This window comes from Neopelma chrysocephalum, unplaced genomic scaffold (genome assembly GCF_003984885.1).
Source record: "Neopelma chrysocephalum unplaced genomic scaffold, ASM398488v2 Primary Assembly neopelma1_67, whole genome shotgun sequence".
NCBI classification, from domain to species: domain Eukaryota; kingdom Metazoa; phylum Chordata; class Aves; order Passeriformes; family Pipridae; genus Neopelma; species Neopelma chrysocephalum.
In genome coordinates this window covers 9,547,021-9,570,079 of record NW_020897726.1, presented here as the reverse complement: position 1 = coordinate 9,570,079, position 23,059 = coordinate 9,547,021, and the positions used below count along the sequence as shown (strand labels likewise).

Genomic DNA, 23,059 nt, shown 5'->3' with positions numbered 1-23,059 from the left:
CGCGCCCAGCTGGACGCGGAGCTGCTGCGATACTCGGAGAGGTGCGGGCGGGGTGGCGGGCTCGGCGCGGGGGGGGGCTGTCTCCGCACTAACAGCTAACGGGGCCCGCCCCTCCTTCCCCTTCCAGCCTTCAGGGTGTGCCCGTGGCTTACGACAACATCAAAGTGGTGGGTGAGCTCGGCGACATTTACGACGACCAGGGATTCATCCACCTCAACATCGAGGCGGACTTTGTCATCTTCAGCCCCAAGAAAGGGAAAAAGCTGGTGGTATGTAAATGCCTTGGCGTCTCACGGAGCGGTTTTATTTTTTTTTTTTAGTTAAGCAGTCAAAGCTTGATTTATCTCCAGCATCAAGTGGTGTGGAGCTTAGATGGAGATATATTTTATTCATATATGACTAGTTAATAGCAATTTGTTACCAGTTGGTAGCAGTAGTTTTTATTTCATCTATCTGTACTGTCTGTCCCTAAATTTTTTAAATTTATGTATAATTATATATTACCTAAAACATTGTAGCATAAGGATTACATATTAAATACTGTGTCATAATCGTGTATATCATATCCATGCTTCTTTGAAGAGCCCATAATTCTCAAACAGGTGTATCTGTTATATTGACAAGAACGTTTAGAATATTCTTGTGAGTTTAGTTCCTTCATTTACAAGAGCAATACATTAAGTTGAAGCTTGCCTTCAATAAAAGGAGATGTATGGCTTACAGAACAGCTTTTAGCTTGTTAATACCCTTGCAACAGTGCTTTTGGCAAAAGTGAGTTGAGAGTTGGCTTACATTCGTATTTATGCCATACGTTTTGCAGCATAGCTTGTGTCTTTCTAAATGTGTTTAAGAATGAAGAGAATGAAAACATTTTCGGTGTATGTCATTCATTCTTAGGCAAAACGAAGGTGAATATCGTTGCACATGCAGATGTGTCAGAAGCCCACTAAATGGAGTACTTAAAAGCTTCCTGTGCGTCTTCTGTATCTTCAGCTGCTAAGTAGTGCTGTGCCAGCCTGAAGACCTTTTCAGGAAACTAAATCAGACTTAAAATGGCTTCAAATCAAAGTTGATCCCTGTAGTGTGAGGAAAGAGTTACCTGCTCTATTCAGGTACTCATTGTGGCTAAATCCCATGTTTTGAGTTTCTTTCTCTTGCAATTGAGTTCTATTTTCAGAGGAATTGTACGAAGAGTATACAGGAATAGCTTTGATTTTAGTGAAAAAGAGTTAGCTTATTTGCTTGATAAACTGACTTCATAACTTGTGCATAAACTCTTGTTGAAAAATGTCCATATAGGAACCCAAATATATATTATGTGCATTTAAAGGGCTGATCTCTGCTATATCTTCACATGACATTCTTTTTCTATTTTAGGGTATAATTAATAAAGTGGCCCCTAGTCATATTGGCTGCCTGATACATGGATGCTTTAATGCATCTATCCCTAAGCCTGAACAAATGTCAATTGTACAGTGGCAAGAGCTGGGGTTAAAAATAGGGGATGAACTGAAATTTCAAGTGTTGCACTTGGATTCCGATACAGCTGGGGTGTTCTTCATTCGAGGAGGACTCACTAAAAGAAGGTATTGTGCCCTGATAGAGAATATTTTTAACTGTTTTAATAGGTCTGTTATAAACTGAATTATTTTAATTACATCTTAATCTTTAAGCTTTCTTATTATTGCACAAACCCATGTCTGCATGTAACCTGTGTTAGGTATTTTAAACTAAACTTTCCACTGTTAAGGACTTGCATGGAATTTTTTTGTGGAAAAATTAAAACTAGGGTTTTTTTGAGCTTTAAAAATCCAAGTGTGTTGACCTGTGAAATTGTTGATTGCGTAGATATTAAATGCTCAAAATAACACCCTGAGATATCTGGAGTAGCTGTGTTAATGAATGTGCATAGGCTTTTCAAGTGAAAACAGCATAGTTCCTGAACACAGTGTTTACACTGACATTTACACAAAAATGTGTGTGTATATTGCATAATCACAAATAGTTAGATGTGGATGACTTGTTGAAACATAGATGATATAAGAAAATGCATCACCTTCCTCCTTAGGCCTCTCTAAATTTTTAGGGCAGCTTGCAAAAAATCTTGTCTTTAAAAGAGTTCATTCAGATTTTTTTTTAGAACAGTCAGTTACTAAGCAGTGTTTTTCTGCCAACATGGTTATGTTTTTAATTAAATGTACAATATGACTGCTAGTCAGAAATCCATAATATTTTTTGTGTGGTTTTTCTTTTTTTAATTTGGAAGGATGCTCTGGATTGTTTCAGTGAATTTACAATGAAATTTTATTATTTTGTCCTTAGTGCCTTTTGGGACATCTCCTCTTCCATGGTTTTAAACTGCATTCTTTCCATATTTGTCTTCCTAGACATTTTCTCCAGTGCTCTTGAGTTGCATGATACCTGCTGGTTTTTTTGATTTTGTTTGGGTTTTTCTCTTGTTTAGTTTTTTTTTTAGTTTTCTGGCATCACCTTTGTTTTAATTGTTTAGAGCAGTTATCAATTGCTTGGTAAAATCAGAAGTGTGTCTCATGTATGATTGAATAGACCATTTGCTGTGTGTATTTGTGAAAGACTTAAACAAAAAAGCTTTACTACATGATGTGTAATTATGAATTAGGGGATGAAAAAGGAAGTATTAAATGGTTTGTACAGTGTTTTAGAGAAGAAATTTAGGCTAAGATTTGAAAGAATATTCATAATGAGGTAAGAAGGAGGTTAGTAAGGTAATAAAAATTACCGTGAAAGTATTAAACTGGCTTTATAGTTTTCTGTCACTAGAGTGTCATGCTCTCCATTTGTTGTGTTTTTTAGCAAATTTTTCTCTTTTATCTACTTGGTGTAAATACTGTGTTTTAGCGAATTTTGAGATTCTACTGTGTGAGGTGCACTAACATGTCTCTAAATCAGTTTGTGTATTTCTTTTACAGCATGCGGCCCAAACGATGTGAGACCATCACTGACAGTGCGAATGGAAATGAAATTCAAAAGCTTGATCACCAGGAAAATGGCTTGAATGACTCTGGGGAAGATAATGTAACAGAAGAGCCTTTAAATGAGACAAATAACCTTGGGAGGGAAAACAAAGAAGGGCAAAGTGTTGATGCTGTGAATGGGTTATGTGATGAAACAGGCAAGAAGAAAAAGAAGAAGAAAAAGGACAAGCAAGAAGAACAGGAACATGTATTGCCTACCAGTGACTCCAGTGGTTACCAAAGTGACCATAAAAAGTCAAAGAAAAAGAAAAGAAAGCATTGTGAAATTGAAGAAAGTGAATTATCTCAGCTGTCAGAAAAACCCAAAGCTAAAAAGAAAAGGGACTAAAGCCTGAAGTGCCTTTCCTGAATTAGATTTCAGACATTTTTTGTAAGTTCCAATAAAACCCTGTTTTCAAAATGCATATGTGTATTTCTTTACTAAACAATCTGCTCTTCGAGGTTGGATGATGTTTGTGTGCGTATGTCCAACAACAGCTTTTAAAGAATTAATAGAAGAAATGGAATAGAAGCAATATCTGCCTTTTTTATTTAATGAAAAACAAGGCACAAAAGAAAAATGGAATGTAATTACAGGAACACATGCATCACCTCTGTGTCTGCTTTCCAGTTCCACGCATTAGTCAGTAGATAGTTGTGATGTTTGCTACTCTGATTCCATCTTTGCCACTGGGTGTCTTGATTTTATGCAAGTAGATTAGGATTACCTCTGGGGTTCTGGGAAATATGTGTGTATTCCCAGGGATTGAGGTGGTTTTTTTTAATTGTAGTAAGGGACCATGAATGCCTGTGAGTGAAACTGTAGTTTGACTTAAAGGTTACACAAATTTTAGTGTGTTGGATCTTTCAGAACACCTTTCATGGTACTCTAGGAAAAACAATATGATTGGTTGATTCATAGCGAACAGGGAAGACTGGAGATTAATGTGATCCAGTGTGATGAAGTACCACTTGCAAGTCAGAATACTGCTGAGGTACAGGTTGATAAAGCAGATAGGAATGGGACAGGCTTTGATAAAGCTCATTTTGAGCATCTCACTTGCTGACTTTACGGTTCTACAGTTCCTTTAAAAAAAAAAAAAGCTAAACTGCAACACAACTCCCAACTTGTTCTAGTTTTAACTTTCAAATACTGCTCTCTAGAGTAAGAGGCACCTACTGTCAGATTTTTCCATACTGTTGGAACTATTGTTAGTGGCAAGTTCTGACAATGAGAAAATGACAGTCAAACATTAATAAATGTGCCTTTATGAAGAACTAATTTTCCTGGTGTAGATGTATAATATTTTTTTGAGTATCACTACTTTTGGTTGCAGCTCTTTTCTATTGTGAGGAGTTCTGGGGAGAACTATAGTGTGACATGGTCTAGACTAAGTCTTTAACTGAGGTAGAAGGCAATGATTATTTTGGTATTGATTTACCTATTACAAGAAGAACATAACTGGATCTTTGGAAGCCTTGTAAATAGTAAATAAACAACATGAATGTGGGAGCAGCAAGTTCATCTGTCTGTTTCTAAGTGACAAAACATTCTCCTGTAGTAATTAATACTGATGCTATTAGCTCACTTTATAGATGTGTATACAGCTTCTAATAACATATCCACATCAAACATGATCTGAATTTCAAGTGTGACTGCTTGTTTTAGGGCTCACTTTGTACTATATTAATGTCTTATATGCATCTTTAAAGTTCCAAATTTACCAAGACAAATCAAGTTTACCATCTTACAGACTTGATGGCCTGGCAATACATAGTAGGCATTTTAAAGTTATGACACAGTTCTTTTCAATTTGAAGACTTGTAGGAAGGTAAGCTAGCTAATGGCAGCAGAAACTTCACTATATCCTCTTTTGCTTGCTCTTCAGAGTACTTGATCTTGAAGCTAGTTTCTGGACCGTCCTGAAATGAACGTGAATTGTCCCTGTTGTGTCTACATATGATGACGCTGACACTTGATCTACATGCAATTTTAGGGACACTGGCTCATCTATCTATTCTTCCTATACTGTGGCAAAATCTGAGAAGTCAGATGATGTTTGTAATGTATTTGTTACAGCACAGGGCAGTATTCTGGTGTGTTAAGTGATGCAGAGAATAACGCAGAAGTCCCACACTGTACTTAATGTACTTAAAATTTAGATACAGAGGACAAGCTGAATGTTTGGACATAAATTACAGTAAAAAATTATTTGCTAGCTCCCCCTTTACAGATATTCATATATTCATGTAATGGCTTGAGGGAAGAAGTGGGATGGGTGGGTATGGAGGACATACCAGAGAGGAGGATGGCAACTGCAGATATTTTTTGCTGATGCTCGTGTGAAGAGAATGATGGAGGCAGTTGCTATTGCAGATGAACCAGAGACTGAGTCATGCGACTTTATGTCTTACTCCTTAATAATCATCGTATCTCACTTTCACTTTCAGGGGAGGGAAACACATCTCCAGCAGAACCACTGTTGGTGAGTCGAGCCTCACCAGTTCGTAGAACCAGTTTGTAGCACCAAAAGTTTGTCTTAGTCTGTTCCAGCTTTTCATCAGGAAGGAAAGAAAGGAGACATTCAGGGGGGAAGAACTGAAGTTGCAACTAATGAATCAGGTAACATAGGTAGTATAAATGCTTTCAGAACTTTGAATGCTCTTCTTCCACTTCTGCTGCTTTACCATTCCCTTACTGGGAGTTTCTTACTGTAAGAAACAATGCAAACTGTTTTGTTGATGATTAGTCTTTTCTGAAAGCCTACAGTAATCTCAAGTTTTGGGCCTTAACTGGAGGAAGGCTGTTTGGTTTCGGCACACAAGTGTGGCTGACACCCACTTGTATCATTTATTGGTTTTCTTTCCTGGGTTACAACAGGAGAGAACAATTAAAACTAAATGCAGGAGCTGGCAATTAATGTTTGCTGAACAAGTTGTTGCTCCAATGTTACAAATACCATAACGTTACATTAAATTCTTGCTAGGTTTTATGTCTTTGGAAGGAGAAAAGTGAAAAAAAGACTTGAAAAAAGAAGAAAAAAGTTCTTTACACAGTTGGAGGCAATATTGGCAGCCTCACAGCTGCACTGTTGATGTTGCTGTAGATACTGTTTCGGCATTCTCTAAATATGGCAAGAAAACTTGTATTTTCAGAAGTTAATTGTCATTCTGATCATGACTTAAATCAATTCTCTTTGTTATTCCCCTTAAAAAAAGCAAGATTTTCCGATGCTTGAAATTAACAAAGAAGCTGAACTTGACACTTTCCATTAAAAGTTTCTCTGAAGTTTGATCTCTATAAACGTTTAACTGTCTGTGTTCCCCTGGACTACAAATGAAGAGTTGTATTGAATTTTGAGTTGAGACACGATTTTTGAGTGTAGAGAACAGACATTTGTAAAGCTTCCCATGAGGCCAGATGACTTCATATTTGTTTGCGCAGCCCTTCTGTTAGTTTTTTTCAGGGTGCATTCTAGTACAAGTTGTGTCACATAGCAAAGAGTAGGTTAGAAAGGAAAATTGTATTTTGTCATATAAATAGATTGATAGTTACACCAAGGTAACTGTGGTCTGGGTTGGTTTTTTTCTCCTGTTTGAACATGAAGTTTGCAACAAAGCCAATGTTTACATTTGGCTGTGGTTGATAGTATTTTGTCTGTATTATGAAAAATGTAGTTCAAACTTAATCAGCTATAAGTTTCTAAAGTAGGAACTGCTACTTTGTAGTATAAATATTTTGATTCTGCAAACATGTTTCTCAGTGTATTGCATGTCTTTGGCAGAAGACTTTGGCAAAATACTTACAAGGAAGTATTTTTAGCTCTCATTAAAACAATTGTTTTGTACTCTCTGAAGCTTGCAGTGATCTGCAGTGTTAACTTTTGCTCTTTGTCTTTTCCTTTCTTCTCTTAGAAACAAATTCTTTGCTTTTGACTTGGCACTTTGCTGCTGCTCAAAATACACCGCCCAAACAGCCCAGTGGATGAGCTCTAGGGAAAGGATTTTTTAAAGGGCCTAAGTAAGCTAGCTGCCTTTTGGAAAGCATGAGCCTTGATCAGGTCTGCCTCTGACTAAACGGTTTGCCTTTGGAAGCATCCCAACCTTTGATAGCCCTCAGACAGTACAGATCTTTGCTGTAAAAACCTGGGGGTAGTTGCATACTCAAACCCTTAGGGTTGCATTTTCTTCTGTATACCTATGAAGAGGTTAAGTGACCTGATGCTCTCAGAATTATTATGATTGGCTATGAAAGGACAGAAATAGTTTCATTCTAGTAGGGCATATATTTTTCTTACCATAGTGTTGATTCTGTTCTGCTATTTAGCTTTCAGAAACCCCGACTATTCAATAAAGCTTGAGGGACTTCAGTATCCAGTAGGCTTTGTTTATAAGGAGAAGATACTTTGTCTTCCAGATTCGTGTGAACAAAAATAAGGTTCTGAAAATAAAGCTTTGCACTTCTCCAACATTATCAGTAAATAAGTTTTTTATAGATACAACTTGTGATTTTTTTGTCCTTCATCATGCTTTTACACATAACTAAGTTGCAGCCTGGCAATGACTTCAAGTTCCCTGAAGCCAACCGTTCTAGGCAAAGAAGGAATAAGCTTTAGTTTTCCCACTTTAAGGACTCCTGCTCTATAACATTGAATACATAGATGATCTCCTCCCATTTCCCAAACTGATATGTCTATAGTGTATCATTGCTGCTAGAACCTTTCTGTTGACAGAGAACTTATTTGAGAACTCTATCTACAGAAACAGCTAAAATGAACTTTCTGTACAGAAGGTGAGTGAACTGCAACAGTTCTTAGTACATAGCAAAGAAACCTTGTGAACAGAGGCAAGAATGTTGGTACAAGACTCACGATCAATATCTTCCTCTTTTATGGATTATATCAGTGTATTTCATACGAATAGAAAGTTGAGCTGTGACCTTTGCTCTCTGAATCTATATGATACTTAGTAAGAATACAGTTACCGAGATAGGACTAACGCACTTCAAAGCTTCCTTGCTCCTTATTCCCTGTGTTCCTCTTTCCTTTGTATTTTCTTTCACTGGTGCCTTTGTGTGTGGGAACTTCTCCAAGAATATTCTTACTACGCCTAGAATATGATGCCCCATTCGAGACCAGGATTTCATTGTGCTGCACAAATTGATTGAGGAGAACCATTTGTTTAAGAAGTTCTGGTAAGAGCCAGTCTGTCAGTACATGAGGTCTGTGAGCTTCCAAGCAACAGTTAAGTTGCTTAGAAGTCTGGACTCTGAAAGAAGCAGATCTTTGTCAAATGCTTTGACCTGAGTTGCAATTAAGGTTGCATTCAGAAATAATAATGCAGTTCTGTCTGCAAAGCCAGAATGAGTGGGCATGACCTCATTGCAACACATACGTACACAGCACACACAACTTCTGCTGGAGACTTGGAGTGCAACAGTTCGTGGAATGCAGGCTGTGCTACTACAGTCCCAGATTTCATTGAAAGCATGTTGTCAAAAGTAGTTATTCATGAAGCTGGCTGAATCCAGAATCATCTTGTTTTCAAGGAGAGTTGGATTGGGCTACAGCAGACTGTGATAAGTCACAGCCTTTATTTTATTTTCTTTGCTTTTATGTTCTTATAATAAAAATGTTAGCGTATGGATAAATTAAAAATTCCGTATGGATGAGTCAAACCAACACTTAAAACTGGACTGAAAGAAAAAAACCAAATCTATCCTGCATCAGTAAATATGAATATCAATAAAAATTGATCACTATTAAATTTTTGTATCCTTTTTTGTTTCAGATAACAAACCAGTGACATCTGAACCTCTTTCACAATAATGCTAGTGTATTACATTTATGCTTGAAGTTTCATTTTTTTCCCCAAGAGATTTGGTGAGCTCTCTGTGGACTCAAAGATGACCAGTTTTTTTGAAGCACTCTCCTAGAAGCACACCTAGGAGGACAGCTGTTTGTCCCCCTGATGACAAAAAAGCCACAACCATAAAAACCTAACAACAAAACAAGAAGTGCACAGATGGTGTAGATATTTGTAGTTTCTTCATGGAGCCTGTCGACATTAGCTTGTGGATTTGTCAAGGGGGGGCATGCCTTTGCCTCTAGTGTATCTACATTCTATCCAGAGAAGCAATTCAGGACCTCTGCCTTTCAAAGAAATTCCAAATATTGTGGCTGAAAACAAGTACATGGGACAATCTGCACTGATGATATATGGGATGCACTGATATCTACTTTTGATATGATTTTCTTGACATTAAATTTAGCATGTGACCTGTTTTATGTCTGTTATTACTAAATCCCATGTTTTCCTAATTTTTTCTGAGAGGATAATTCCTCTTTCATATGTATAATTTGAAAATTCATCTTTTAATTTCAACTAGATATTAGTTAAACTTGAACTCTTAGTTTTCTTGGGCCAAGTGAGTGATATTATGGACAGTTGTAAGGTTTCTGAAGTAGAGAAAAGTGTGCATGTGTTACAGATTTAAGTGAATTTGCACATTCATATTTTTACCCATGTAGCATTTCTAAAGTACTTACCAAAATATGCAGATGGTCACAGATTAGTTCTCTAGTCATCTGTATTGTGGTTATTTCTATCTCAGTTCAATGCCTGGTTTACAAAACCATTGTCATAAATGATCCCAAAATAGAGCCCAGCATCATCATATTCACTCCTGATTTATATTTATCCTATAAAACTGCGGTTGTACAATGTTATGATGATGAATGTGAGGACAAGCTGTTGCAAATAACTTTTTATCTTTAATAATTAAGTGTAGCAAATGTCTTTTCTCAGGCAAAATAAATTTCCCAAAGGCTGTTTTCTCATTTTATGAACAAATCTTAGGAACAGAAGAGTAATTACTGTATTTGTGAGACAGGCATTCGGATTTTGGAACTGCACTTGAAAGAAACGATAGTTGAAAGATGTTGGCAAACTGTACTGAATTCAAATACCATAACATAACAGCAATAAGAGAGTGATCTGCTTCATGAAGAAAGAACAAATATTCATTTCGTCTGATAAAAATTGCCAATTTTTAGTCAAATAGTAGCTGTGGATGTAAAGTGGAAAAAGAATAGGCTAAATACCTTTGCAGTGTCTTCTATGAGAGTTCATGCTGAGCTTGAGGTAGGCTGCACTCAAACATTTTCAGGTTGTGAGTGCAGCAAGGCACCTCAGCATTAGCAGCAAGGGACCATAGATACAAGCAGTGTTTCTTCATATCATAAAGATACGTGAAAACTTGCTGAAGGGTTCTTTCCCTCAGCATTTTTCTTTTGAATGCTTCTAATTCTATAATGAGAAATGTGACAAAAGAAAAAAATATACTTTAATTTTCTGTAGTATTTTTAATTTGGTGATTTTTTTCTTGCCTCTGAGCAAAAATTTTCTGTAAATAATATTTCTAGTGGTTAGGAAAACTTGACTACATGTGGTTCAGATACCTCCGATTTTGCTCTTTGTTTTTTTTTTTAATTATTAATGTAATCATTTATGTGTAGACTTGGTTTGTTTCCTTACTGGAGCACACTTTGGAAAATGGTTTAAAAAAATCGAATGAATATATGGAAAACTGACGAGGAGAGAAGCATTAAAAAAAGAGAAAAAGCTGGTTATATCTTCATAAAGAGTACAAAAGTTGAAATTTCAGTTCAAGGAGGTTTTTGCAATGTCAAAATCTTTCTTGAGAATTAAAGGAAACTTGAAATCTTCTCTTTAAAGGCATTTCTCTCATCTCCCCATTAGGTATTTTCAGTCCATTCAAAATGCTTCTCAAGTTTTTTGGAGTATGATATAAAATATTTAAAATGTGCAAGTAGTCTTTTGAAATAGAGAAGTATTCCGTTCTACACATCTGAATTGCATAGTTGGGTAGTGAAGGCTTTGTTTCGTCCCAAATTCATATTGGTGAAATTGACTGAATTTTTTAGTTGTTTTTTTTGTTGGTGGTGGGTTTGGGTTTTTTTTTCAAATGTGTCAGAATGTGATATCAAGAAAACTGCTCTCCTCCACAGTGACTTTACACTTTCTATATCAAAACAGTATAAGACTTGGAAAAGTCTGGCTTGTGAAAGAGTTCTGCCTGTTCTCATGCAATGCCACATGGTGGAGTATTGCTTTTTCTTTCAGGCCTTTTCCCCACATCTGTCATCTAAAAAATTCAAAACTTCTGAGGACCTGTATTGATGAGAGGAAGTATTTCAGCTAACTGAAATAAGACCAGAAGAAACAAATAGAATTTGTATGTGCTCTGTATAGCAGCATCAAAAACTTTGTATCTACCCTAGCTGCTGTGACCATGTTGGTTTGGTTTATCTTCTAGTTTTCATATATTTTGAAGTGCAGTTAATACATGTATTCATCCAGTTTTTCACTGTTCATATTTCATATCTTTCCTAATTTGTTTGTCTAGGAAAAGAGACTTACATGGCCATGCTGTGAATACAAGCACATGCAGATGCTGTGGTGTGTGGGTGCATTTGTTAGTCCTTCTTTAGTACATTTTTAGTTAATGGCAGTTTAGTTTGCAGACCTCTGTCTACTTAAATGAAAGACTGAATTCCTATAAGTTTCATGGGAATTAATTGCTGGACAGAGGAGAGAAATTGTATTAGTTCCTCTCTTTGAAGAAATAGTGACCCAAATCCCTCTGTGGACTCCATGGCAGTGGGAAAAGCTTCAGGCAGAACTTTGCACCTTCTTAGGCATGAGGGAAAGGGAAGGGAGGCATCCTTAGTTCTGGTGCTGAGGAAACAACTTTGTTTTGTCTTTCCTGCACTTGGGGGTTATTTTTGGTCTTTTACAACAGAGAATTATTTTGTGTTTATTCACACCTCTGTTTTTTTCTGGGTTTCCTGTAGACTAGTTTTTTCTCCTTGGGAACAAGGGAAAAAGAGGCTGAAAAGTCCATGTTATTCTTGAGTTCATCAAGGCATTTTAGTTTTCACATAAGCCCACTGTTAATCATCAAAAGCTCAGTATCAGTCATGTCAAATCTGAATGGCTGATGTAAGACCTGGAATTAAGATTTTAAAGAGCAAAAAAGAGGTGGGGGAATTTCTCTGCATACCACAAACCTGTGTAGGCTGCTGTGCTATGACAGTACCACTAGTAGACATATTTGAAATATATTAATGTAAAAAGGCTGACATCAGATTACTCTTTTAACCCTCTGCACTGTATCAGTCACAAAGTAAAATACAGACATTTTCTTGGTGGTTGAGACCATATCCCGGTTGACTGCACTGAAATACAGTAATGTGCTCAATTACACTTTGCCTTGTTCTTAATAAGGTAGTCTTAAGTGCTTGTGTGTAGAGCTTCACTGGGAAGATTAAAAGGTGTCTTAATCCTCCTTAGTGTGTTGAGTGATGTTCCCACCCAAATATAAATCTATGTGTTTTACATCTGAGCAGTGTAACCATTAGAATTTTTCAGAAAAGGTGAATAACAAATTCTTTACCTCTAGTAATGGATTACATTTTGAAAGAAAACTGAGCCCTGCTTATGGAATGGTTGTGGGGATTTTTCTTTGAGCGAGGTTTCAGGCTTGTGTGCGTGGGGACTCAAAAACATCAATAAGACTTTGCCATTGTGTCTGTAAACATTGGTCATAGAACAGGATAGAGTATGAAACTGTGCTTATGTTATGTGTGTGCTCTAAAGTGGATGTGGATCTAGCTCAGATTGCTTCAGACTTGGTCGTTAAGGTATTCGTTGATTTATTTTAGGAATTGCATGATTTTTTAAGTTTAACTAGAGAGTGGAGTTAAGGGGAATCTCTTAAAATTCAAATGTTAAAAGACTAATTAATAATCTTAGATGCAACATTGAATAAAACTACTATGAAAGACAGCTAATGGGATATAATGGAACTGTGCACTAAACTGTGGAAGATGTTCACACTGCTTTCTAGTGGATGGGATATTAAAATTAGTGTAGGACCCTATCAAGAAAAACAGCCTACGTGGGACTAGTTTTTGTGCAGTTCTGCTTAGTAAAACTCTAGAAAACAGAAGTTTCTCTTTGATAGATGCCACCCATGCTTAAAGACTTCCCCTCTGTTAGACTTACTAAGAAGTGCCTTTCTCCACTGAGCTGTTTCATCTACTCTTAGTCTTGAAACACCCACAATATATTTTGAAAAAAAAAACTTCAAAATGTCTTTCTGTAAAAAGTCCTTAGTGCTGGCAAATTGGCAGTGTTTCTTTTTTCAGCTACAAAACTTAATCTAAACCACTTTTTCCCCTTGAGTTGGCAGATTTTGTAATTGGAAAAACTTTGAACACAAATTATAAGGAGAGTACTATTCTCACTAGTTCAATATAAAATTAACAGACTGCTTGTGAGATCAGAACTAACTTGTGAGATCAGAACTAAAATATTGTTTAAGTGACAGATCAAGTAAATTCGTAGTTCTGTGTGTCTGTGCAATTTATGTAGTATGATTCATAGCAGTATGCAGCAAAGCCAAGATGGGGAATAGCGGGACTTCTGATGATGGCCTGAACCTAAGACAGTTAAGACGGTATGGTTAGGAGGTTACAGGAGAGTAAAACTATGATCTCAGTCTGCTCTCCATAACGTAATGTATCAATCTGATCAGTATCAGAAGAAAAAGAAATGGTGTTATCTTCGTATTTTATGCTAATTTAGGCTGAATGTCCTGCAGTATTATTTGGCACTGTGCTAGTGGTGTGTCAGCTGTCTCCAGGGGCCCTTGTCAAAAGCAGAGGAAAGTCTCTTGCTGTGCCAATACTGTAAAATAAATAACATTCTCAGAAGATTAATACAGAGCTGGAGCACAGAGTGTTACTAGTGTCATAAAACAGACAGTAAAAGGGTTGCATTCTAAAAGGCAAGACTAAGGAAATGACTGATTGCAGGGAAGGATAAGTTTGTTGATCTGGAAACATCATTTGAGAAAGAAATGATGAGCAAGTGTCCAACAGTTGGGAAGTTATGAAGGGACACGCGTTCAAAATGCAGCTCTATAGCTGAACTTCTTCCAAGCACATTAACATTGTTTGGTCTGGAAAAATCATGAATCTGAATTGTGTTTTGAATTTACACTTATCAGTATTGCTGTTGTTTAGGCGGAATGCGATATTAAAGAAATGCTATCTGAAGTGCCTTTTTTCCCTGTATTGATGGCCTCATTTTTAGCTGAAACTGCTAAGATAAATAGTGCATTAATTACTTAAAGAAAAAAAAAGGCAAGCCCCAAATGTATGTATTGTGGGGTGACAACTAAATTCCTGTCTAGTTTTCTTGTCAGTTAAGTTTTGCATCTGATTTCCAAACTACAGCGAAATAAGACTTGTGTCTCTCTTCATCCTTCTCCATCACCCCTCGTAAATCAGAGAGCAATCAGCAGTTCCGAACTGCTTACTGTGTGCCTACAGATGTTGTAAGTGTTGCTTAACAAGAAGTCAAACAGCTAATCATAGTCATACACACTGTAGGTAATTTATGGCTATGCCAGGGGCTCTGCCACATGCTCCACCAGCTGGATCCTGCTGTGGAGGATCAGAGGACTGTCAGGGTGAGCTGCTGCTCCCATCCAGCCTGAGCCCCATCTTTCCTCTCCGTGGGCTGGAGGTGTACACATAAGTGCCATCTCAATTCAAAGTATGATTGTAGCCATAGGAAGACACTACCCAAGAACTGAGTATATTCCTGTTTAATTAAAATTCTGGAATAATTATAAAAGAAAAAAGGAAAACAGTCATGAATTGAGAGAAGAACTGGCCCTTTGATGTCCTTCTTCATATCAGACAAGACATGTACATCTCAGTAACATAAAGATATTTCATCATCTTCCAATCATTAGCAGCTACTCCTGAGACAGGAATGGACTGCTGCTTAAGGCAAAAGGGATTGTTACGAATTTTTAAGAATTTTAAGGGAAGTTCTTACCTAGACCTGGCCAAGGGAAAGCTTTCAGGACAAGCCAGAGTGAGGCATACGCACATGCATCCAGGGTGCAAGGAGACCATAGTTTAGACTTTGCCCCATCTTTGTGAGTCTCATGCAGGTTTGGGTCAATAAGTGTTAGCTTTAAAGGGATTTCACAGTGTTATTTTTTTTTCTATTATTCAGTTTTAAAATTGCTTTTTAGAACATGGTATGTTCTAATTGATCATTTTATTAGTATAATGGCTTTCTTCTACAACTGTTTCTCAGCTTTCTGGTTATTGGTTTACCTGTGCTTCAGTAGTTAGCAGCATCCCCAACTCTCACTTTTGGTCTCATTCGCTATGTGTTCTTTTTGTCACTACTTTTCTCAACATGACTGCAACAAATTAATCCTATTCCTTCGAATCTTCAAAGAATCACAGATTTCCTTTACTTTTATAATCGCAAACGCCTGGTTTCTGCAGCTGAAGCAATAGTTAAATGGGAATCCCCATCTGCATTTAATGTGCACCTGGCATAATGCCTATGTTATTTCTTTAGAATAATTTCTCCCTTTTAAAAGTCAAAGTTGAAAGTCTAGCCTTGATCAAGTCAATAGGATTTTTGCCATAGAGTAGTGGGGCTACTGAAACCAACCCCAGGATCCCAGCAGGTACATTTTTATTGTTTATTTTTACCTATGAGTATCAGATTGTCTCTTGTCCTTGGCTGCTTCATTACTGTCTCCTTAACAGTCCTTTTAATCATAGAAAATAGGCTTAAGGTGTTCAGTCAGTTAGCAGAGGTGGGAATAAAGCTCATGAAATCCATCTATTTTAATTTCTTTTTAGGCTTAAAGAGTTTTTTATCTGTATGCACAAATGAGAAAAATGACTCTTCCAAATACTCCAGTGTTTTTCCCTACTTCTAAGTAGCAATTTTTTCATAAGAGAAGCCATTCCAATTTTCTCTGTTTACAGTTTATATCTACCAGTCTCTTGTTTTGCATGCTTTTCCTATTTCTTTTCATAATTAGTAACAGTATTTACATAAGAAAACTTTTTTTACGTTCTCCAATCTATTTAACTGATCATGCATGAATAACAGTGGTGCTAAGATCACAAGAACATAAATAGCAAATCCTGAGGTCAAAACCAAGATTATGTACCTGAGGGTCCAGCAAACAGGGAAAAATGGCCATGATCTTCATTACAAAGTACCAACAAAGTCAACTGTGGTATTATAGGGAGTGTAATTTTCATTGTGGGCATATGGAGATAGAACAAGGTCAATCTGTTATGGTTCCCTATTTGAAGGTGTTGTTTGAGTAGCAGAATGAAATCAATTCTTTTCTTTCTCATGAGTACGAGAAAATATCTCTATTCCCCTTTATGAATTTGTAATCAGCAGCATCAAGCCTTTGATGAGCTCAGAACAAAGATCTCTGCACTGGCTATTCTGGTGTAACATGATGACCTTTATTCCTTTATAGTAACGGATGGCATATTACTTTTGCTGAAGTGCTTACTCTTGGAGCAAATTGGACTTTGGTAGAGAGAAATCTCTTCCCACAAAATGATGTACACTTTAGGTACTCATCAGAAAAAAGATGCAAATTCTTCCTACCTGTGCCACCAAGTGCTAGACAGACATTTCTGATGCTTGGCTTTCTCTCAGAATATCTGCATGTACTGAATGCAAAAGAAGCTATGTTTTAATCTCTGTCTGACTTCCCAACATCATGTCTCATACAGCTTTCCCATTCCCAGGGATCTGTCCTGAACCAGACCATCATTTCTTCTTCCCCTGCCCTTCTCTGTTTTTCATTCATATTTCATTGGGTGTTATTTTGACCCTCCAAGATCAAGCTATTTGCTTGTGCATCGTGCAATAAAACCGAGTGCTGAATCTTTCTTTAACACTAGCTGCAATGAAGGAAGGATTAAACAATGGAAATAATCCATATTTCATGCCAGCATAGTTCAAATAGGGTGAGTGCCAGCCATGGTGACTGTGAACCTGAAAGCCCATAGCAGGCTCCTCTGCAGCTCATGGCCTTGTCTCTAAGACAGTTTGAGGATCTTGGCAAGCTTGCTGAGAAACCTGCCAGTCCTGCTGTGATGATACCCAGCACATCAAAGTGAAGACACCAGTTCTGATATTTTTTTTAAAAAGTGAGGCAAACACACAAGAGCTCAGTTGCATGAATTATCGCAAAGATGCGTGGGACAAGTAAAAAAAATTGAATACAAAGAGATGAAACTAGAAAGAAAAAATCACACTAAATTCTTTTGCCTTCAATATTTTTACCTTACAGCTTGATTAGTTATACCTTTCTTGTATCAACTTTCTCTTTTAATTCCACTTCCCCCTAAATATTTTGAGGTTTGTTCCTTAATTTCTATCACATTTTCCTTTTAATTCCCATTTCTGTCTGTCTAGAGAAAGTAAGTTATGAATACCTGCATAGCTCATAGGTGTGATGGGGACTTACGTTAATAATGAGTTAAATAACAGAGGAAGCTTAACACCACTTGTGGGATGCAAACTATTGTAGCAAAGAGGGGGTCATATGTGGTCTCTCTCTTTTATCAGCCCCTGTTTTACCCGTACGTAATTTACGCCATTACAATATCAAAAGTTCTATTTAATGTGATATTTTGTGTCTCTTTCAAAGAAAAGGCCTTCTGGCAGCAAAATGTAGAAGGGAAAAAAGTAGAAGAAAAAGGATTTCATTGCAGACACCCTTACATGTAACATTTCCATTCCACGTTCTTAAAGAACATATAAACAACAATACCTAAAAGTTTTATTTATGTAAAAAATAATCCTAAACTTAATATAACAACACTGTGAGCTTTCATTAGCTCTTGAATTTACTCCACAGCAGATATTTTGTACCCATATGCTGGTAAAATGCTACTGTATATTAACTGTTCTCCAGGCTACCTCTTGTGCCTGCACAGCCTATGTAATTGAATTTGACCCAGAAAACTAGCATCACCTTGTTACTGAGTTCTCTGAAATGTAAGGCAAAGAGAGGAACTCCCAAGTGATTATAACTGAAATATTTTTTGCTAAATGTCAGCATGGTCTCACATAAACCCAACAGTTTGATGTGGTTTTCCATACTTGCAGGCCTCAGCCATTTGGTGTGGTAATAAACATCCCCAAATCTTATGTCATTGATTGTTTGGCTTCAGCAATGATGAAACGTGGAAAACAAAATAAAGGAACATAAACCTTGTCTGAAATTTAGTCAGAGACCATGTGTGAACCATACCTGACTTTTCATACTTATCATAGCTCCTGAGAGAAGTGACACATTCAGCCTTAGCCACGTCTAGTTTATCATGTCAGTGTCTGAAACAGACAGGGAAAACCTTTCAACATTGTACTTCATAGAATTGCAACCAGACTGATAAATCTGTTTATTTTTCCTTTAAATGTGCCCTGGTTTTCATAACAGAGACAGCTTGCATGGATGCTGATGAATGGTTACTCTCCCATCACAGACCTTTATGGACACTTTGCCAAGAAACTTGTTTTGTGAATTCCTCAACTTCTTTTTCTATTTTTTCTCAGCACCTGAAAACTTGCAACTGGCTTGGCTTGAAAGCTGCCTTGGAAATTTTACTAAGGCTCTTACTTTGATAGCTAAAAATGACCTTGAAGAATGATTAATGCTGTGTAGGGGTTGATGACATAAATCTGTTAAAATGTGCCTGATGTACAGCTTCACATGCAAGAATGTTATAGCCATACTCCTGTACTAACACAGTGACATTGAACAGAGTGTAGCAGATATGAAATCTAAAAGATCATTAAAAAAAAGGAACCTCCAGAAGGATTAGAATTATTTTTTTGAATTTGTTACCAAGAGAATGCTTCTGGCAAGAGAATATAAATTTAAAGAAAAATAAAAACAGGGCTCTTAAGATATATGGGCACATATTCTCTAACTCACATAATTCTAGTAGTTGTTACTGAGAATGTAGGTATTTGCCCCAGGAATGAAATGTCCACTCTTTCTGTATGGTACTGTTTGTAATGCAAAACAATAACAAGCTAAAGTTAAAAAAGAATAAAACCCCAATTCAGCAGCTGAAGAATTAGATCCATTCTTTGTCTTAAATGTGTCTGGGCAAGTCTGTCCATTGCTAGTCATTTTGAATGTAGATATTTAGAAAACAAAGGTTAATACCTTCCGAACCTAAAAAAGAAAATATAAAACATAAGGAGATAGCTGAGGGAGGGATGACGTACTTTACTGGACTGGTAAGAAATGAACAGAAGTTACTATTCTTAGCCAGAGAAAGTGCATGTCTTACTATTTTGCGTTTGTGACTATGGGAAATTAGCTGAATAATTAGATTTTCAAAGGAGCAACTTGGTGCAGTTTCTAGATAGGAGGTCTCAACAGTAGCTCACCCTGTGCTTATTCATGGGGGATTACATTGATGATCTTTTTGCTGTATATTGGCAATCTGTGTCTATCAAACATTCTTTTGTCCCAGCGTGTTTTCCTTTGCTTTTAGCAAAATTTTGGATAGTCTGATGAGGGATAGACGAGTATCTTAGAAGTACTTAAACTACAGTGCTCTGTGCCAGGCCATCTTTCCCGTTGCACAGATCAGTCAACATGCTTCCATTTACAGCCTCATCCCTTTCACCAGCTCCCGTGTCCACCAACATTGCAGGTCTTTGTGGCTGTACAAAGCTGGAGAAGCCTCCAACTGCAATTTTAACAATAAAATAAATATTCTCAACGGAAACAGACTATTTTAGTTTCTACATCTGACAGTTTGGCACCTCTCACATCACTAAATTAGTTTGAAACATTCATCGTTACACATGCTCTGAGAGAGGCAAAGCAAGTACTAAGTAGGATTTGAGACTTGGTAAACTTTCTATTTGAGGTGAAACAATGATTTAAACTGACAAGAAAAGGCTGTGAAAACAACTCAGAAAAAGAACTTATTTCTATTTAAGGCTTGGCAAATATTAAGAGAACAAGAAATGGTACTAAAACGGGTGTTGTGCTCTTCTGTAAAAATAATTTTAAAATTACAAGACTGATTTATGTGAAACTTTGTAAAACCATTCTGCATCCCAGCCTTTCCCCAACTAGAACTTTGTACGCCAAGTTTCAGCTTGAACCATTTTTAGGGAAATTGTTCCTTGAAGCATGAGAATTATATCATGAAGTACTCATATCTTAATCCTAAGTACAGTTTCATATGTGTCATTTTTTAATAGAACAGAGTATAATACAAAAAACATTTGAGGTGCAGAAAGAATATACACATGCTATTAAAACTGCAGTATGTGCAGAAACTCAAAGAATCTTACTATGGTAAAGCTTTAAATTATGCTACTGTATCTATATCCCAGGAGATAGATTCCTACAATACAAGACTCACATTAACATTTTTGCTAATGCTTACTAGCCTGGCAAAAAGCTTTGTATGGTGTTATGGGAGGAGAAGGTAAAAAGCCATTTGTTGTAAGTTTTTGGGAGAAGTAATAGTTCATAAATTAAAAGGAAACTTACCAGTACCTCTAAAAAGATGAATTTGCATGGCTTATGAAAATTCAAACACATTTTGGCCATGCTTAAGATTCTCCAAATGATTCAGGCTAGAGTGGAGATGCTCCAATAATTTTGGCTTTAGTTCTTCAGTATCAATTTTTTGAGGCCTTGTTGGCTTTCCATGATCTGAGAGAGTCTCCTCTCAGTTACAACTTGCTGAAACTTCGTGATGTTTTTCATTTACAGGACAGATAAATAGCGTGACTTGTTCCCCCAAAGCAAAACATAATATATTTGCAATCTAATGGTTTCCAAAGTGGAAACTCTTAATAAGCCCATGTATTTATCACAGAAGTTAGTGTTACTGAAGTTTGAAAACAATTTGTCACACTCATGTTCATGAAAACACAGAGGTTTGTTGCTAGGATTTTTTTACTTTTTGCTATCTATTTGATCTGTATTATTATATTAGAAAATAAATGAAAGTGAGTAGCAATACTTTTATTTAGCTTAGAATTCTTAAGGGGTGAATTAAAAGGAGCAATGGATTTGGATCTTATTCTAAACTCTGGAACTTGACAAACATACTTGGAAGAAAGAGCTAAAAATCTGCTGTAAAAATATTGGCTTGATTTTCAAAGTTCAAATATTAAAAAAGCAGACAAACGTATGAACAGTGAAAAATGTAGCTAATGATTTTTTTTGTATTAGTAATTTAAGGAGTTATGAACGGTTCAAATAAACCAACCTTCTCTTCAACAATATAAATGTCTTTTATACTGTCAGTTACACAGAAATATGTTGGATGGCCCTGAGTTTTTTGACATTACCTTTGCTTTTGGCATCTCTAAATCCTTACTTGCCTTTCTTATTATTCATGTTTTAACCAACCTAAGATAGCCAATTATGTGGATGATCTATTTTGTTCATACTGGAATATAAAAATCAATTCAAAGACCAGATAGAAAACCGTCTTTAATTTTTTCCAAGGTGTGTCTAAAGACAGTTCACTACTCTGACATCTTCACTTATTTAAAGCACCAGATTTACACAGTAGCTTTAGTTCTACTTTGGAGTAATGTTAAATAGAGGATTTAAGTGGGATTATATTCAGTTTTATCTGATGCTTCTGTCTAACCTTGATGTAATCCCCTTCTTCCCTAATCATTGCAAAAAGAGATAATTTATTGTAATGATAGGGAGAGGGAGAGAGAAATAAAAACAAACAATGAAATCTGTTCCTAACTTTCCCTTTTCCCAAAATTTCTTTATTACTCCACTTCCCTTTGTGTTTCAGCCTAATAGAAATACAAGACCTCTATTCCCCTCTTTCTGTGTAGTCTTATATTTTTGGAACCAAGAAACAGAAATATATTTTGGCACTGTTTTTTCAAGAAAGGAAAAAAAACAGTAAGACTGTGTGGTGCCATGTAAGATAGACTGAAATACCACTTGTCATTTTTGACTACATCACAGGAACCATCACAAGAGTAGTATTGCCACTTCTCATGTTTATCTAATATCTACGTAGGACACTGTGAGATCTCAATTTTGTGTCACTCCTTTCAATATCACATCTCTTTAGGCTGCCTGGCAAATAAATATTCAATTTATCTTGCCAAATTCAGTGCTCTCAAGATACTTTGCAAGGTCATTAGGATTATTCAGATCCAAATAGGATATATGAGTCAAAAAGTAATATAGTATGTCTTTAAAACCTTACCTCAAGGCAGGAGTTTCGTTTTGATACTCTCACTTTTTATGGTTCCTCTCCACCGGACCACATTTAGCAATGCCATCTACAAACTGAATATCCTCTGTTCTTTGGCATTAGCTCTTGGGAGAACTCCTTTGTGCACAAAACCTCTACTCTGTAGACATGTTGGGTCTCCCAGTTGTCAGTACTCTGTGTTGTACTCTTGACCTAGTTGTGACCCCATCAAAAAGTGTCTTTTGTCCACTGTAGATCAGTAAGAGAAAGTAATAGCCGATAAGAGCCTAACAACAAAGGCCATCCTTCAGCTCAGAGCGTGGTCTCTGCTCTCAGTAGAGGGCAGAGTATTATGTAAATTAAGCATAAAGGACTATTCTGTAGACCTGCCCAATGTGTTATTCGGCCCTTTATAAGTCATAAACAATGCCTAGTCCTGCCTAGTGCAGGACCTCTGAATGCATTCACACAAGGCACACCTTTTCACAGTGACAGAATAAGAGCACAGGCTCCAGCAGAGAACTACTCTTAAGTCCTGGGTTTGTAGGCACCCAGAGAGATGGGGTTGGTAACACAGGTTAGGAAGAAGTCTCCAGCAGCAGAGATTTTTAAACTGTATTTGTGTTAAATAATGTTCTAGTCACACTGTTTGTAGTCATGTCATCATGGCTAGGCTTTGCGAACCCTTTGGGAAGGGCTCTACCCACGTTTGTTGCGCTGTGGTTGAATAATACTGCACACTTTCAGTCAGCATTAATCTTATCAAACTGGGACATTGACTTCTACCAATACTCTAAGGAACAGAGGAATTCTTTCAGTATTGTCCTTCTTATGGTTTTATGTTGGTAATTTTCTTGTCAAACTTTGGTTTGCTTCAGAGTTTCTATCTTTTAAATACTGATTAAACTC

At 36.7% G+C, this 23,059-nt stretch overlaps 1 protein-coding gene across 1 annotated transcript; it reads left to right on the top strand.

Annotated features, from left to right (window-relative positions):
* Nucleotides 1-3: 3 nt before the first annotated feature.
* Nucleotides 4-3,390, top strand: TWISTNB (TWIST neighbor; the record flags this gene model as incomplete). The annotated part of the gene is made up of 4 exons (XM_027684628.1): nucleotides 4-41; nucleotides 128-269; nucleotides 1,378-1,586; nucleotides 2,949-3,390. Coding segments are annotated over 4 exons (783 nt in total), but the record flags the coding sequence as incomplete, so codon positions are not given.
* Nucleotides 3,391-23,059: the final 19,669 nt, after the last annotated feature.